This window comes from Rattus norvegicus, chromosome 15 (assembly GCF_021556685.1).
Source record: "Rattus norvegicus strain SHRSP/BbbUtx chromosome 15, alternate assembly SHRSP_T2T, whole genome shotgun sequence".
Taxonomy (NCBI): domain Eukaryota; kingdom Metazoa; phylum Chordata; class Mammalia; order Rodentia; family Muridae; genus Rattus; species Rattus norvegicus.
In genome coordinates this window covers 34,520,594-34,534,943 of record NC_141548.1, presented here as the reverse complement: position 1 = coordinate 34,534,943, position 14,350 = coordinate 34,520,594, and the positions used below count along the sequence as shown (strand labels likewise).

At 44.2% G+C, this 14,350-nt stretch overlaps 1 protein-coding gene and 1 pseudogene across 1 annotated transcript in view; one reads left to right on the top strand and one right to left on the bottom strand.

Moving 5' to 3' along the window:
• Positions 1-2,093: 2,093 nt before the first annotated feature.
• LOC120097219 (small nucleolar RNA SNORA5) lies at positions 2,094-2,256 on the top strand (annotated as a pseudogene).
• A 5,420-nt stretch (positions 2,257-7,676) lies between these two features.
• The window catches only part of Parp4 (poly (ADP-ribose) polymerase family, member 4), a 102,286-nt gene continuing 95,612 nt past the window's right edge, over positions 7,677-14,350 (bottom strand). Inside the window, exons 33-34 of the mRNA NM_001427093.1 lie at positions 13,172-13,304; positions 7,677-8,223 (exon numbers count right to left, since the gene is read on the bottom strand). Coding sequence (NP_001414022.1) covers positions 8,031-8,223; positions 13,172-13,304 — 326 coding nt within the window. The 3' untranslated portion in view covers positions 7,677-8,030. The remainder of the gene's footprint in view (positions 8,224-13,171; positions 13,305-14,350) is intronic.

Here is a 14,350-nt window from a genome sequence, read left to right as displayed (position 1 = left end):
GCTCCGCCCTAATCCGCTTCTGCGGCGTGACTCGACAGTGGGAGAAGCCAGCCAATTGTGGGCGTCGAGTCTCGGATTGACACACAGAGTGGCCAATCCTGCAAAGGGGCGCTCCCAGGAGCCCTGGGGAGTTCGCGGGAAGTGGATGGGCGGGTCGAAAGGCTTTCTGAGGAAGAACGCTGCCTCGGGGTCGAGCGGAAGGGGTCGGGGGGGGGGGGTAGAGTGCGAGGGGCGGTCCTAGCATGTAACCTCCCTGACGCCAGGGAGGCTGGCTGTCTGTGGAGACCTGTTGTTTGGATAATCTCAGGGAGACCTTGAGGGTTCTGGGAAAGGAACCCTCGGTGTTAACGAGACTGGTCTTTGCGGAATGACTGCCCAGGAATGTTTTCACACTTACATACGGTTTTGGCTGGCGTAAATGGTGTCAGTAGTAGAATCAATTGCATATAGCCTATAGGGATATTTCATTTTAATGAGTAGCATTTAAAGATAATGGGGACCCGGGAGGTGGCTCAGCGCTCTGATCGCTAAGTATTAGGACCTGAGTTTAATTTCTAAGGATCCACAAAGCGAGAAAATTCCCTCAATCTCTTGCGCGCGCGCGCGCACACACACACACACACACACACTCACACACACACACATACACAACACTGATGGAGGCAGGGAGGGAAGGAAATGAAAAGCTCAAGTCTGTAATTCCCGCACTGAAGACGCTGAGACTGCAGGATTTTTTGAAGAATTCAAGGTCAACCTACACAGCAAGACACTATATCAAGTAAATAATAATTTATCGGATTTACTTGTCGGCCTTTGAATTTACTTGTTGGCCTTTGGAAGTAGTTCAATGATAGAGTGTCTGGCAGGTGAAGGTTGGAGGCATAGTCCAGCACCTGAGTAAAAGTTGGTTCTTTCCTTCGAAATAGAGAGCTCAGGTTGCCTGGCTTGCCCCGGTTTGGGCTATATTTAATTAATTGGATCATTCACACCTGATAAACCAAGCCAAAACCATGTATGTGTTTGTCCCCAAGTTCCCTTGCTTCTTATTAAATTGAAAATAACAGAGGCAGGTATGGGGTTGATGCAAGAGAAACGTAAGTAATAATGATGCTACAAAGAGTTCACAAAGAAGCTTGCCTCCCATATGACTGGAAGGTACCAGGCTTATTACAAAGTCTAGGAAACAAATTTGTGGGCCAAAATTGAAGTTTTTGGGTTGCTGAGAAAGTTTCTGTTAGTGTTTGTGCCCTAAGATTGACCTCCAATGAGCCTCCATTCCCACAACAAAAGGAGACAATCCTAACGTACAATCAGCTATTAAGCCTATCCCCCTTATTAAAAAAAAAATGCCTCTGAGGGACAGCTCAATGGCTGAATCCCAAGTCACAACTATCATTAAATCCTAGTCTGCCACTAAGTCCCCTGTGCCCTCATCAGGAAAAGCATAATTCTGGCAGGTGGGCAAGATGACCCTGGATAACAAGTACGGAAAAGAACAACACTGGTGTATATACTTAGAAGTAATTCTGACACTATCCTTGCTGTGTAAATCTTGTATCTGCCCGAGTGAACAGACTTTCAGTCTCCTGTCTCTGTTTAAATTGTTCCAAGAGTAACTTGGAGCTGGGACCTGAATGAGATGTAAGAATAGCATATGTGGAATGCATAAACTGAAAATGAATGTAAGTCAGTAAAAATTTGTTCACAGCTGGCCCCTCTTTGAGCATTATCTGGAGCCAGATTCATGGTATTTTAAAAGGCTAATCAAAGGGTGGGGATTTAGCTCAGTGGTAGAGCGCTTGCCTAGCAAACGCAAGGCCCTGGGTTCGGTCCTTAGCTCCAAAAAAAAAAAAAAAAAAAAAAAAAGTGTGTGGAGTGAATTTTCACCAGAAAGACACACTAACTTTAGAACGGGTCACATTCCTATAACCTCAGCCTTCCAAAGGCTAAGGCTAAGGGGGGAGAGTGAAGACTTCAAAGCCAGACTGGTTTAAAAAACACATTTAGATTAGATTGATAGATACCAGATATAGATGGAAGACAACATAGATATTATCAACATACATCAGAGAATGAGATAACAAAATGATTTGTGCAGATTATGAATAACTGACAATTGTTTGATGTTCGTACAGTACTGCTAGGAAAAGTCACTTAAAAGACATTTTTCTAATGGCTGCCACAACAAGTTCTGCTGCTCATGGGCCCTGGGTGCTCTAACCTGGGACCTGGGGATAAGTTTGGCTGCAGACACTGTAAAACAAAAAAAAAAAAAAACATTTTTCTGGCGTTACTTCCAGCCTTCCTCTAGCCTCTTGTGTCCCCAAATGTGTGTGCCTTTTCTCAGCTGGTCTGCCAGAGACCCTCCTGAATGGGAACTGTAGTACCCTCCTCCCTCAGCAGGCCCCATTTCCACTCCAATAAGAAACCATCAGGAACCAACAAAACCTCACCAAACTGCAGGGACAAGTGCCCATGGGTGGGAAAGGAACTGCTCGAAGAAAGGAGATATTTCATAGAACAGCACTGCAGATGATAAGAAACTGCGGTTCTCCTTAAACAAGTTAGCGGTAAACAACGTCTCTGGTATTGAAGAGGTGAACATGTTTACAAACCAAGGAACAATGATCCATTTTACAACCCTCAAGTCTAGGGTCTCGGGGCTGGAGAGATGGCTCAGCGGCTAAGAGCACTGACTGTTCTTCCAGAGGTCCTGAGTTCAATTCCCAGCAACCACATGGTGGCTCACAACCATCTGTAATGGGATCTGGTGTGTCTGAAGACAGCTACAGTGTACTTGTATACATTAAATAAATTAATTAATTAAAAAAAAAAAGTCTAGGGTCTTTGGCAGCAAACACCTTCACCATGACAGGCCTCGGGTGAGACAAAGCAGCTGACAGAAATGCTTCCCAGCATCCTCAAACAGCTTGGTGCAGATGGTCTGACCAGTTAGAGACCGGCTGAAGCTCTTCATGAACAATCTGTGGATGGAAAAGCAGCACTTGCTTCTGGAGAGGAGGAAGATGATCAAGTTCCAGATCTGGTGGAGAATTTTGATGGAGAATTTTGATGGGGCTTCTAAGAATGAGGCAAACTGAATTGAAGCAACTTCTGAAGAGGTGACATTTGCAGAAGTTACAGGAGCTGCTGTTTTATATCATGGCTACCTTTTAAAATTCTTTTGTGTATGGATCTGATGAAAACTAGATCTCTAATATTTTTAAGCCCCAAGGCCCATGGACACTGCAGCTCTTTTTCAGCTTTTTATAACTAATTCATTCTTTGCAGAAAATTAACCGGAAGAAGTCTGAGAATGGAATTTGGAAAAGGTCAATAAAAAATTTTTTTTTGCTTTAAATTTTTTTAATTTTTTTTTTTTCAGAGCTGGGGACCGAACCCAGGGCCTTGCGCTTGCTAGGCAAGCGCTCTACCACTGAGCTAAATCCCCAACCCTGAAGCTTTAAATTTAAAGTCAGTAACAAGTCTGTGGTGGGGAACATTTTGCTTACTGGAAATGTATTATGATGTCTCTTACATTCAAAGAGACTGGAACTTTTGCTGGACTTCATGCCACAGTTAATAATCTAATGTCCTCTTCTGACCTCTAAGGGTACCAGGCCACACACGTGGTACAGACATACATGCGGGCAAAACATAATAAAATTAAACTCATAAAAAGAAAGGGGGGTGTGTGACAAATCCAGAATATGAGCTATCTGATTGGGCAGTTAACATTGTTTCTCCATATCACAAGACAGAAATGAAAGAGACTTGTAGATTTATAAAAACATGGCTACATACTTATTTACTTGTTTTGAGACAGGGTCTTGCTACGTAGCTCAGGTTGGCCTGGAACAACTTACTTCATAACCTAGGCTAGTTTCAAACTTATGACAATCCTCCTGCCTTTAGTTTCCAAACGCTAGGACTATAGGTATTCACACTGTGCCTTGTCTTTGTTTGGGCTCTTCAAGTTGTAAGTATCTGTCTTAGAAAGATAACACTGGGGCTGGAGAGATGGCTCAGCGGTTAAGAGCACTGAACTGCTCTTCCAGAGGTCCTGAGTTCAATTCCCAGCGACCACATGGTGGCTCACAACCACCATGGGACCTGGCTCCCTCTTCTGGTGTGTCCGAAGACAGCAATAGCATACTCATATACATAAAATAAAATCTTAAAAAAAAAAATAACACTGTGAAATGGGTATGAAGACTACAAATAAATTCTATCGTCGTCGTCGTCATGTAGATATTATTGTTGTGGGAATGTCCACGATATGTATGAGGCCACGAGACAACTTCGTGGAGTCACTTCGTTCATTCCATCTTCATGTGGGATCTGGTGATTGAACTCAAATCTTCAGACTTTCATGCTAAGTGCCTTACTCATCGAGCTATCTCACTGGCCTGTGCAGTTCTTCCATTCATCCATATCCAAATCTTCAGCCGGAGAAGAGCCCAAGCCTCGTTTCTACAGCTCCTATTGTACCGAGGTGCTGATGGCTCTGCCTCTTGTGTTTGTTTTACAGTCACCAGGATGATCAAAGGAAGATGGTGACTTCAGGCACCCGAGAGGTCCAGCCTCTAATGGACTGAACCTATACAGCCGTGTAGAAGGATATTTATTGATTGTGAAACAAAAGCTATTTTTAGAATAAAACGATTCCCTCAAACCCAACCCAAGATCTGATCTACATGGTCCTTGAAGGAATTCCCCACCCTTGTAATCTCAGGCCTTACTGTGCACTGTTTGCAGTACTCAGTAACACAAGACAGTCCATGTTTGCCAGGACCGTCTTGTAACTAAAGTCATGCAAAGGCTGTAATGCCTCCTCAGAAAAACAACTCTATAAATCGCAGAAAACAATCACTGTTTTCTACCATGATTTCTTCAAGGTGTCAGTACTTCCTTAGAAAACTTCTTCATCAGGGTTTACCCTAGATGACTCTACTGATTTGTCCCTCTTAACTTCTGCATATGTCTCCCCATCCTAATAAGTGACAGCTTGCCTAGCTTGGGGACCTGTGACTTTGGAAGTGTTTCCCTTTCCTTATGTGCTGCAAATAAAATTTCCTGGTGTTCTGTTCCTTTTAGACTCCCAACAAAAGGGAGTCCCATTCAGCCAGGCAGGCTGTGCCAGCCAAAATCACTGAAAAGGAGGCAAGCAAGGGTTGCAGTGGGAACAGAGATGCTGGGCTGCCTAAGCGAGAGATAAACAAGAGAAAGTCCTGGCTTCAGGTAAATATTGATGAAGAGAACAGAGAGAAGTCTGAATCCCCACAAGACAGGATTTATGTGTTAAAGTGCTTTATACACAAGGGCTTTATACGAAGGACTAGACCAATGGCGGAAGTGGGAATTCTGTTATGACAAATACCTTAGGGAAACTATTAAACAAAAAAGGTTGGGTCTGGTGGTGGTGGCCGATGCTTTTAATCCCAGCACTTGGGAGGCAGAGGCAAGCTCTCTGTATGAGTTTGAGGCCAACCTGGTCTACAGAGCAGAGTTCTAGGATAGCCAAGGCTGAAAGGAAAAACAGAAAAAGGGCTGGAGAAATGGCTCCGTGATTCCAGAGGTCTTGAGTTAAATTCCCAGCAATCACATGGTGGCTCACGACCATCTATAATGGAATCCAATGCCCTCCTCCCTGGTGTTCGGGAAGACATTTCATTCGTATGGATAAAAATAAGAAAGAAATAGTTTTTAAAAGATTTGTTTATTTATTTTATGAGCACACTGTAGCTGTCTTCATGCACACCAGAAGAGGACATCTGATCCCATTACAGATGGTTGTGAGCCACCATGTGGTTGCTGGGAATTGAACTCAGGACCTCTGGAAGAGAAATCAGTGTTCTTAACTGCTGAGCCATCTCTCCAGCCCATAACTAAAAAATTTTAAAAAGGCAAAGGGTTTTATTTTGGACCATTATTTAAGAAATTTCCAATTACTTACAGTAATTTCTCTTTTGTTATTCTTTACTTTTTAGGTCCTTTCCTGTAATGAAAATTCTGGAATTTTAGTTCCTTTTAAAAAATACAGAAATGGGTTTGGGGATTTAGCTCAGTGGTAGAGCGCTTGCCTAGCAAGCGCAAGGCCCTGGGTTCGGTCCCCAGCTCTGAAAAAAAGAAAAAAAAATACAGAATATAAGAATACGCTTCATCTCAATCCCAGGTGTGGGATACAGGATGTGCTGCTTTGCAGCAGCTGACTGTGGTCAGCTAGAGCAAGCGGAGGCAACCAGTTGCAGATAGTTTCTGTGACTGGGTGATATTTGGAATTCTGGAAATTTTTCAGAGGAGATATAAATGCTAGTGCTCCAGTAGGCAGGCTTGGTGATTGGTGATGGGTTGTTCAGGGTTAGTTTCAGTTTGCTAGTAGTCATGCTCAAAGAAGAAACAAAAGGAAAGAAATTAGATGCAGGGATCTCTCTCTCTCTCCTCTATTCCTCTTTCCTATCTACTGATAGTGGGTGAAACCAGGGTGATAAAGGGTGGGAAACAGAAGAGCCCACAAAGTAGCAAAGAGCAGCTACAAGCAAAAAAGAAACAAGGAAATTCCATTCTTTCTCTCTCTCTCTCTCTCTCTCTCTCTCTCTCCCTCTTACCCCCCCTAAATTTGAATTTAAATGTGTGTCATTATAATGTCAAATACTCCCATCTCCCATAGTTCAAAGTCAAAGGCTGGGAAACACTATGCCCTGGGAACCTTTCTGCTCTTCACACAGGGAAGCAGGGAAGCCGGTTCAGTCCAGGGAGAGACAAAGCGTTAGGGCAGAAAGCACGGGCTGAGGAAAGTGGCTTTACCTCAGGACAGGAAGTGAGAAGTAAAAGCAGAGTGAGAGACGGTGCATCCCACAAAGGTGAGCCTCCATCAGCCTACTTCTTCTTTTTTTTTTTTTTTTAAAGATTTTATTTATTTCATATATATAAGTACACTGTAGCTGTCTTCAGACACACCAGAAGAGGGCATCGGATCCTATTACAGATGGTTGTGAGCCACCACGTGGTTGCTGGGATTTGAACTCAGGACCTCTGGAAGAGCAGTCAGTGCTCTTAACCGCTGAGCCATCTCTCCAGCCCATCAGCCTACTTCTTTTAAGCAGACCCTATCTCCTGCTTTTCAGCATTTTCCAACAAGGGCATCAGCTGAGAAATTCATCAAGGGATTACTGCAAGGATGAGGTCTGCAATGCACTTCCTGAAGGCTCATCCATTGACTACCAAGCTCCCAATATGTGAGCCTATGTAGAAGACATTTCTTAGCCAACCCAAATGTAACAATAAGCCAGGTAACTCAATGAGGATCATAATTCCAAACATAAAACTCCAAACCTGGAAAATGTCTGGAAGGTGAAATAGCAGAGAACATAGCTGACTATTGGTTTGTTGACTGACTTTTAGGATGTGACAACAAAACAAGACCCATAGAAGACTCATTGTGACACCAAGTATCAACTGAGGTATCTGCAGACAGAAGAGACACACGAGGAAGCATTGCACCAAGTCATACTGCCTGAGGACCAGGCTCCTAGAAACAGGCACCGGCGTAGAACACAGCCACTAGCCAAAGACCGACTGCTTTCTATCTTGCTCAATCTGTCAGCCTTCCACTGGACACCCAGAGGGAAGACATGAGGAGCCACCCCTGTCCCTACCAAGACACGAGACAGCATCTAGTTCTTACAGCTTTTATTGTCGTTAAATGATTAATCAATTCTTTCCATTAATTTTATTTTAAAGGAGATGATAGCTACACTTAAAACAGATTACATGTCATTATTGATACCTTTTACTATTTGATTATTTTCTAAATATGAGAAAGGCAGCAGGGCAGTGGTGCACACACCTTTAAACCCAGCACTTGGAATGCAGAGGCCAGCAGGTCCCTTGAATGTGAGGCCAGCCTGCTGTTCAGAGTGTGTTCCAGGACAGCCAGGGCTTCACAGAGAAACCGTGTCTTGAAAAAACAAAACCAAAAGAGCAACAAAAGATTTATGAGAAAGGTTTACAGTGCAATTCCATTGGCTTCAGCCTTGACTGTAGTGTAGAATTCGGTGAAGGGAAGTGTTGCCTTGGTGCTGAATTCCCAGTAGTTGCTTTGTAGCTGACTCCCAGTCTTTACCCAGCTCAAGCCGTTGGCAAATAGATGGATACTGTCCTTCTGTTCTTCTGGCCCATTCTCTTGCTTTCTTTATGTTCTCAAAAGCCCATGGAATATTCCTAGATTAAAAAAAAAGTTTGTATTGGTTCAGAATAAGTGAAGGGCAGTGTGGTCCCAAATCTATAACACTGTATTGGATGAAATGATTCTATCAAAAAATGAAGATTTTAATAAAAGTAAAATCTTGAGATCCCCATGTGTCATGGGGATTTTGAACTCAGCACATTTCTAGTTTCTTACCTGCTTCATTTTCCAGCTCCCACTGTGCCCAGCAAACCCTCCACCCCACCTCCCCACTCCTGCTCCTTTGGGAGAGCTGCAGCTTTTTCTTGCTTTGTATTTGTTTCCTGTAGTTCCTTTTCTAGTGTCCTTGAGCCCTTGTTTCAATGTCCATCCACTGTCTGGGAGTTTTCAAATTGTTCCAGATGCATGAACACCCGAGAGTCAGCTGTAAAGACCTAACCCCACCCCCACCCCCCACCCCCACACCCCCATCCCCACACACCCGCTGCCAGCCCTTACCCGAAGTTTTTTTTTTTTTTTTTTTTTTTTCTTTTTTTTCGGAGCTGGGGACCGAACCCAGGGCCTTGCGCTTGCTAGGCAAGCGCTCTACCACTGAGCTAAATCCCTAACCCCGTAATTTAATTTATTGTGTGTGTGTAGCCTGTGTAAGAAAGCTGTGAACTCATAGTAAACTATGGATAGGGCAGAGGGCACAATGTTCTTCCCACAAGGTAGCTGTGCTTAATAGTTTCAGGTCAACTTGACACAGGTCAAAGTCATCGGAGTTGAAAGCTCGATTAATAAAATGCCTCTAAGAGATCAGGCTGCAGGCCAGCCGGTAGCACAGTTTTTAATTAGTGATTGATGGGGCAGGGCCCAGACCTTTGTGGGTGTGGCCACCCCCGGGCTGGTAGTTCTGGGTTCTATAGGAAAGCAGGCTGAGCAGACAGTGAGGAGGGAGCCAGTGAGCAGCCTCTCTGTATCACAGCCTCTGCAGCAGCTCCTGCCTCCAGGTTCCTGCCCTGCTTGAGGTCGAGCCCTGACTGCTTCTTCTGATGAACTGTAAAAGTATAACCAAAATAAGCCCTTTCCTCCCCGGGTAGCTTTGGTCATGGTGTTTTATTACAGCAATAGTAACCCTGACTAAGACTTGTAGAAAGAGTTGCATAAACTATAATCAGTGACTGTGTGCAGACTGGTCTGGTGCTGCTGGGATTCAAATGTTAGCTTCTAGACCCCCGAATCTGGTTGCTCCAAGATGTTGATCCTCAAGTATACCGGATTTTCTTGTGTAAATCTTGCCCCCCACCCCCAGGTTATCCACGATTGCTTAATGAAGATGCCCTCAGCCTGTAACTGGGCCGAAGAGAGGTGGAGCTGAACGATCCCTGGTCTTGGGGTCTGAGGCTGGAAGCATGAGGGAAAGAGAGATGAAGAGAAAAGGAGAAGCCACCATGGAGTAGTGGATTATGAGAGCATGGCCATGGGGGCCAGCCTGATGAAGTAGGAATGGCCCCGGGTAAAACATGGCAAGTGCTCTCTCGGGGTTACCGATAGGAGAGTAGACAGGACAGCTTAGAGGGTTGCTATCTGCTGAGCTCTAGGGTTTTAAGGCTTATTATAAATATAAAAGTTTCATGTCACTTATTTTGGAACTAAATGACCTAAGCTGGGGTAGAAACCCCTAAATAATATTTATCACAACAAGTGTACCAGAACCAAGGCCATGACACGCCCTTGCATGTCCACATTATCTCGTGGGAAAGACAAAGGCCTGGGAGGAGTATAGTATTCTTGGCTCTTACATGACCAACGATGATAAGGCATAACACCAGTATATTCTCTGTTTAAGCTAATCGTGAACAGTGCTTCATACCATGTTTACTTTAATAATAAAAGTGAGAAGTGCTTTGTTTGTATTATTCTTTTGTTTTGAAGGCAGGGTTCTCTTTGTAGCCCTGACTGTTCTGGAGCTCACATTGTAGACCATGTTGGCCTCAGATTCAAAGATCCCCTTCCCTCTGGATTAAAGGTGTGGGACATTATTGCTTGGCTTGTGTCTTAGGGTTTCCACTGCTGTGAAGAGACACCATGACCAACTCTTATAAGGGGCAACATTGAACTGGGGCTGGCTTACAGTTTCAGAGGTTCAGTCCATTATCGTCATGGCAGGAAGTATGGCAGCATCCAGGCAGACACGGTGCTAGAGAAGGAGCTGACAGTTCTACATCTCGAGGCATCGAGGAGACTGTCTTCCACAGGCAGCCAAGAAGAGGCTCTCTTCTGTACTGGGTGGAGCTTGAACATAGGACCTCAAAGCCAACCCCCACATTGATGAACTTCCTCCAACAAGGGCACACCTCCTAATAGTGCCACTTCACATGGGTCAAGCATATTTAAATCATTACAGTTTGTTCACACTACTCATGAGCTCAAATGTCTGATGCACTACACAGGTCTTAGACTATCCTCAGAGACGTAGCCTTGCTGGCTACAGAGCAGGTCAACTGTGCCCATGTGCGTGTGTGTGTGTGTGTGTGTGTGTGTGTGTGTGTGTGTGTGTGTGATAAATACAATATAAACTCAAGTACACACATGACCATAGCTGGATATGGGGGTCTAAGTACAATTCTGAGAGTCAGTTCTCTCCTTCCAACCTGTGGATCATGGGACTTAAACTCAGGTCATCAGGCTTACACAGCAAGTGCTTTTACCCGCTGGGCTGTTTCACCTACCTTACAAGATTCTTAAAAAAAAATTCTATTGGGGTTTGGCTCAGTTGGTAGAGACAAGATTAGAAGTTCAGTGTTATCCTCAGCTATGCAGTGAGTTGAAGGCCAACTTGGGATACTTGAGGTTCCTTCTTAAAAAAAAATCTTAGCTGGCTGTAGTACTGTACACCTTTTTTTTTTTTTTTTTTTTCTTTTTTTCGGAGCTGGGGATCGAACCCAGGGCCTTGCGTTTGCTAGGCAAGCGCTCTACCATTGAGCTAAATCCCCAACCCCGTAGTGTACACCTTTTATCCTAGCACTTGGGAGGGACAGGCAGGTGGATCTTTATGAGTTCAAGGTCAGCCTGGTCAACATAGTGAATTCCAGACACCAGAGATACCTGATTTGCAAAAAACAAAACAAAACAAAACCGGTTTCTTGGAGCTGGTGAGAAGGCTCTGCAGGTGAAGGTATTTGTCACCAAGTCCAGTGACCTGAGTTCAATCCCCAGGACCCTTGGGGGCAAACTCAAAGATTAGGTCTTTCCATTCTTTTTCCTTTGAGGAAGTGGTCATGATAATGTGCAGTCGGGGGTGAGGAGCTGGGTGTTTATCTTCACTTGTCTCTGAGAACCTGTAGAGCTTTACCCGGGAGCTAAACAAAGCTAAACTTGAGCCTGACTGCCCAGGTGGTTATGGGATTGAAAGGTAAAAAATTGTTTTGCTGAGACGCAGTGGTGTTTTGAATAGGAATGGCCCCTAGACTCACGTGTGTGAAGGCTTGGCCCGTAGGGAGTGGCACTATTAGGAGGTGTGGCCTTGTTGGAGTGGGTGTGACCTCATCAGAGGAAGTATATCACTGCGGAGTGGGCTTTGAGATCTCTATGCTCAGTCTCTGCCCAGTATAGAAAGATAGCCTCTTCTAGCTGCCTTTGGATCAAAATGTAAAACCCTTGGCTCTTCCAGCACCATGTCTGTCTGCACGCTGCCATATTTCCTATCATGATGCCGGACTGAACCTTTGAAACTGTAAGCCAGCCCCGACTAAACGTTTGCTTAGTTGTAAGAGTTGCCTTAGTCATGGTGTCTCTTCACAGCAATAAAACTCTAATTAAGACAGTTTGTATGATGCCATGCTTCCCACCATGATGATAATAGACTAAACCTTTGAAACTGTAAGCCAGTCCAAACTAAATGCTGTTCTTTATAAGAGTTGCCATGGTCATGGTGTCTCATCACAGCAATAGGAAGACCCTTACTAAAACAGACAGAGTCTCTCTATTATATAGGTCTGGCTGTCAGTAACTTGCTATGTAGACCAGGCTGGCCTCAAACTCACAGAGGAGAGGAGACTCACCTGTATCTGCCTCCTGAGTGCTGAAATTAATGATGTGCACTACTATTCCAGGAAGAATGTTCTAATGTATTTTATTTAATAGTTTGATAGTTTTTTCTGCTGTTTTTGTTTTGGACAGGGTCCTCCTCTGTAGCCTAGGCTGGCCCATAAATTATGATTTTCATCTGTAACCTCTTTGGTGGTGGATTACAGGAATGTGCCACCTTGAATAGGTTGATACTTTGATTTACTCTCTCTCTTTCTCTCTCTCTCTCTCTCTCTCTCTCTCTCTCTCTCACACACACACACACACACACACACACACACACACACACACATACACACACACACACACAGAGAGAGAGAGAGAGAGAGAGAGAGAGAGAGAGAGAGCGCACCAGGTCTCAGTGTACACTAGGCAAGTTCTCTCTCACTAAGGTTCAGTCCCAGCATTGGTCCATGACTTTAAGTACTCAGACACAGGGCACATGGTTCCCATCTGCACTCTTGTTGCAGACCACACGGTTGTTTGGAACAGGCCAACAATCACAATGTGGCTCTTCTAAAGGCACAGATGAGCAACTCCAGTGTGGAGCACCAAACCAGGAGCCCAAAAAGCTATGTTCTGGCATCAACATGCACATGCATTCTGAGATTTGTTCCCATGCAGACTGACATAAAAATCCCATGTCAGTCATCCTGCTACAAGAACCTCAGAGCAAGCTGTAACCTGTGAACAAATTCTCCCTTAAGATTATCATTTACAAACCAGGCATGATGGCACAGCCCACAACTCGAATATTTGGGAGACAGGAAGACTGCTACAAATTTGATGTTGTTCTCACTGACATAGCAAGTTCCAAATCACCCTGTGGGAGCTGGTCTCAAAAAACAAACAAAATATAAGGGGGGTATATACCAAATTCTCAAAACATTTCTTATTATGACATTGAAGCACCTAGAAATGAGGACGTCATCCATCTTTATCAGAGATTTGGCAGCCATTCCTTCTTGTTCCAACTTGGTATAAAGAAACTGCAGTACGAGTAAAGTGGCAATCAGGTCCAGAAGACGCTCTCTTCCTTTTGTACCTAAAAAAAAACAAAGATCTCCTTTACTTCCTGTGGTGGTCTGAAGAAGTGTCCCCCTAGGCTCATTTGTGTATTTGAACATTTGGTCCCCAGGTGGTGTTGCTATTTGAGAGGTTTGGATGGTTCAGGACATGGAGTCGTACTTGAGGAAGAAGCTCACTAGGGGTGGCATAGCCTCCTCCTATTGTGTGACACAATGTGAACAGCCAGTGTCCTGCCCAAGCTACCTGCTGTGATGCCATCCCTACCAATGTAGATTCTAACACTCTGGAGCCACAAGCCAAAATAAAGTTTCTTCTTTAAGTTGTTTCTAGCTTTTTTAAGCACAACAACAAAAAAGTAATTAACTAATGCCCTCTGTGCCTTAAAGTTCTACCGAGGAATTACGAGGCTACGTGTGGTTGCTCCTACCTGTAACCCCGGCACCTGGGAGGCTAAGGCAGGAAGAATTCCATGAGCATAGTGCGTTCTAGACCAGCCTGGGCTACAGAGCCAGACCCTGTCTGAAAACAAAACCAAACACCCAACTGAATTATACCACAATTAAATCTGTGAGGACCACTGTCTTACTGTGGAGTCATGGGGCTCTGTAGTGGGGATGGACAAAGCCATATCACATGGAAACTACATCGATGTTGCTTTTTTTTTTTTTCTTTCTTTCTTTTTTTCGGAGCTGGGGACCGAACCCAGGGCCTTGCGCTTGCTATGCAAGCGCTCTACCGCTGAGCTTAATCCCCAACCCCTCGATGTTGCTTTTTAAACTGTCTTTGCTTTGGTTTTTGTTTGTTTGCTTTTTTAAAGATTTGTTTATTTATTTTATGTACATGAGTGTCTGTAGCTGTCCTCAGACACACCAGAAGAGGGCATTGGATAACAGATGGTTGTGAGCCACCATGTGGTTGCTGGGAATTGAACTCAAGACCTCTGGAAGAACAATCAGTGCTCTTAATGGCGGGGCCATCTCTCTAACCCGTCTGCTTTGTTTTTAAAGATTTAATCATTTTCATCTTGTGTGTATGAATGTTTTGCCTGCATGTATACACATG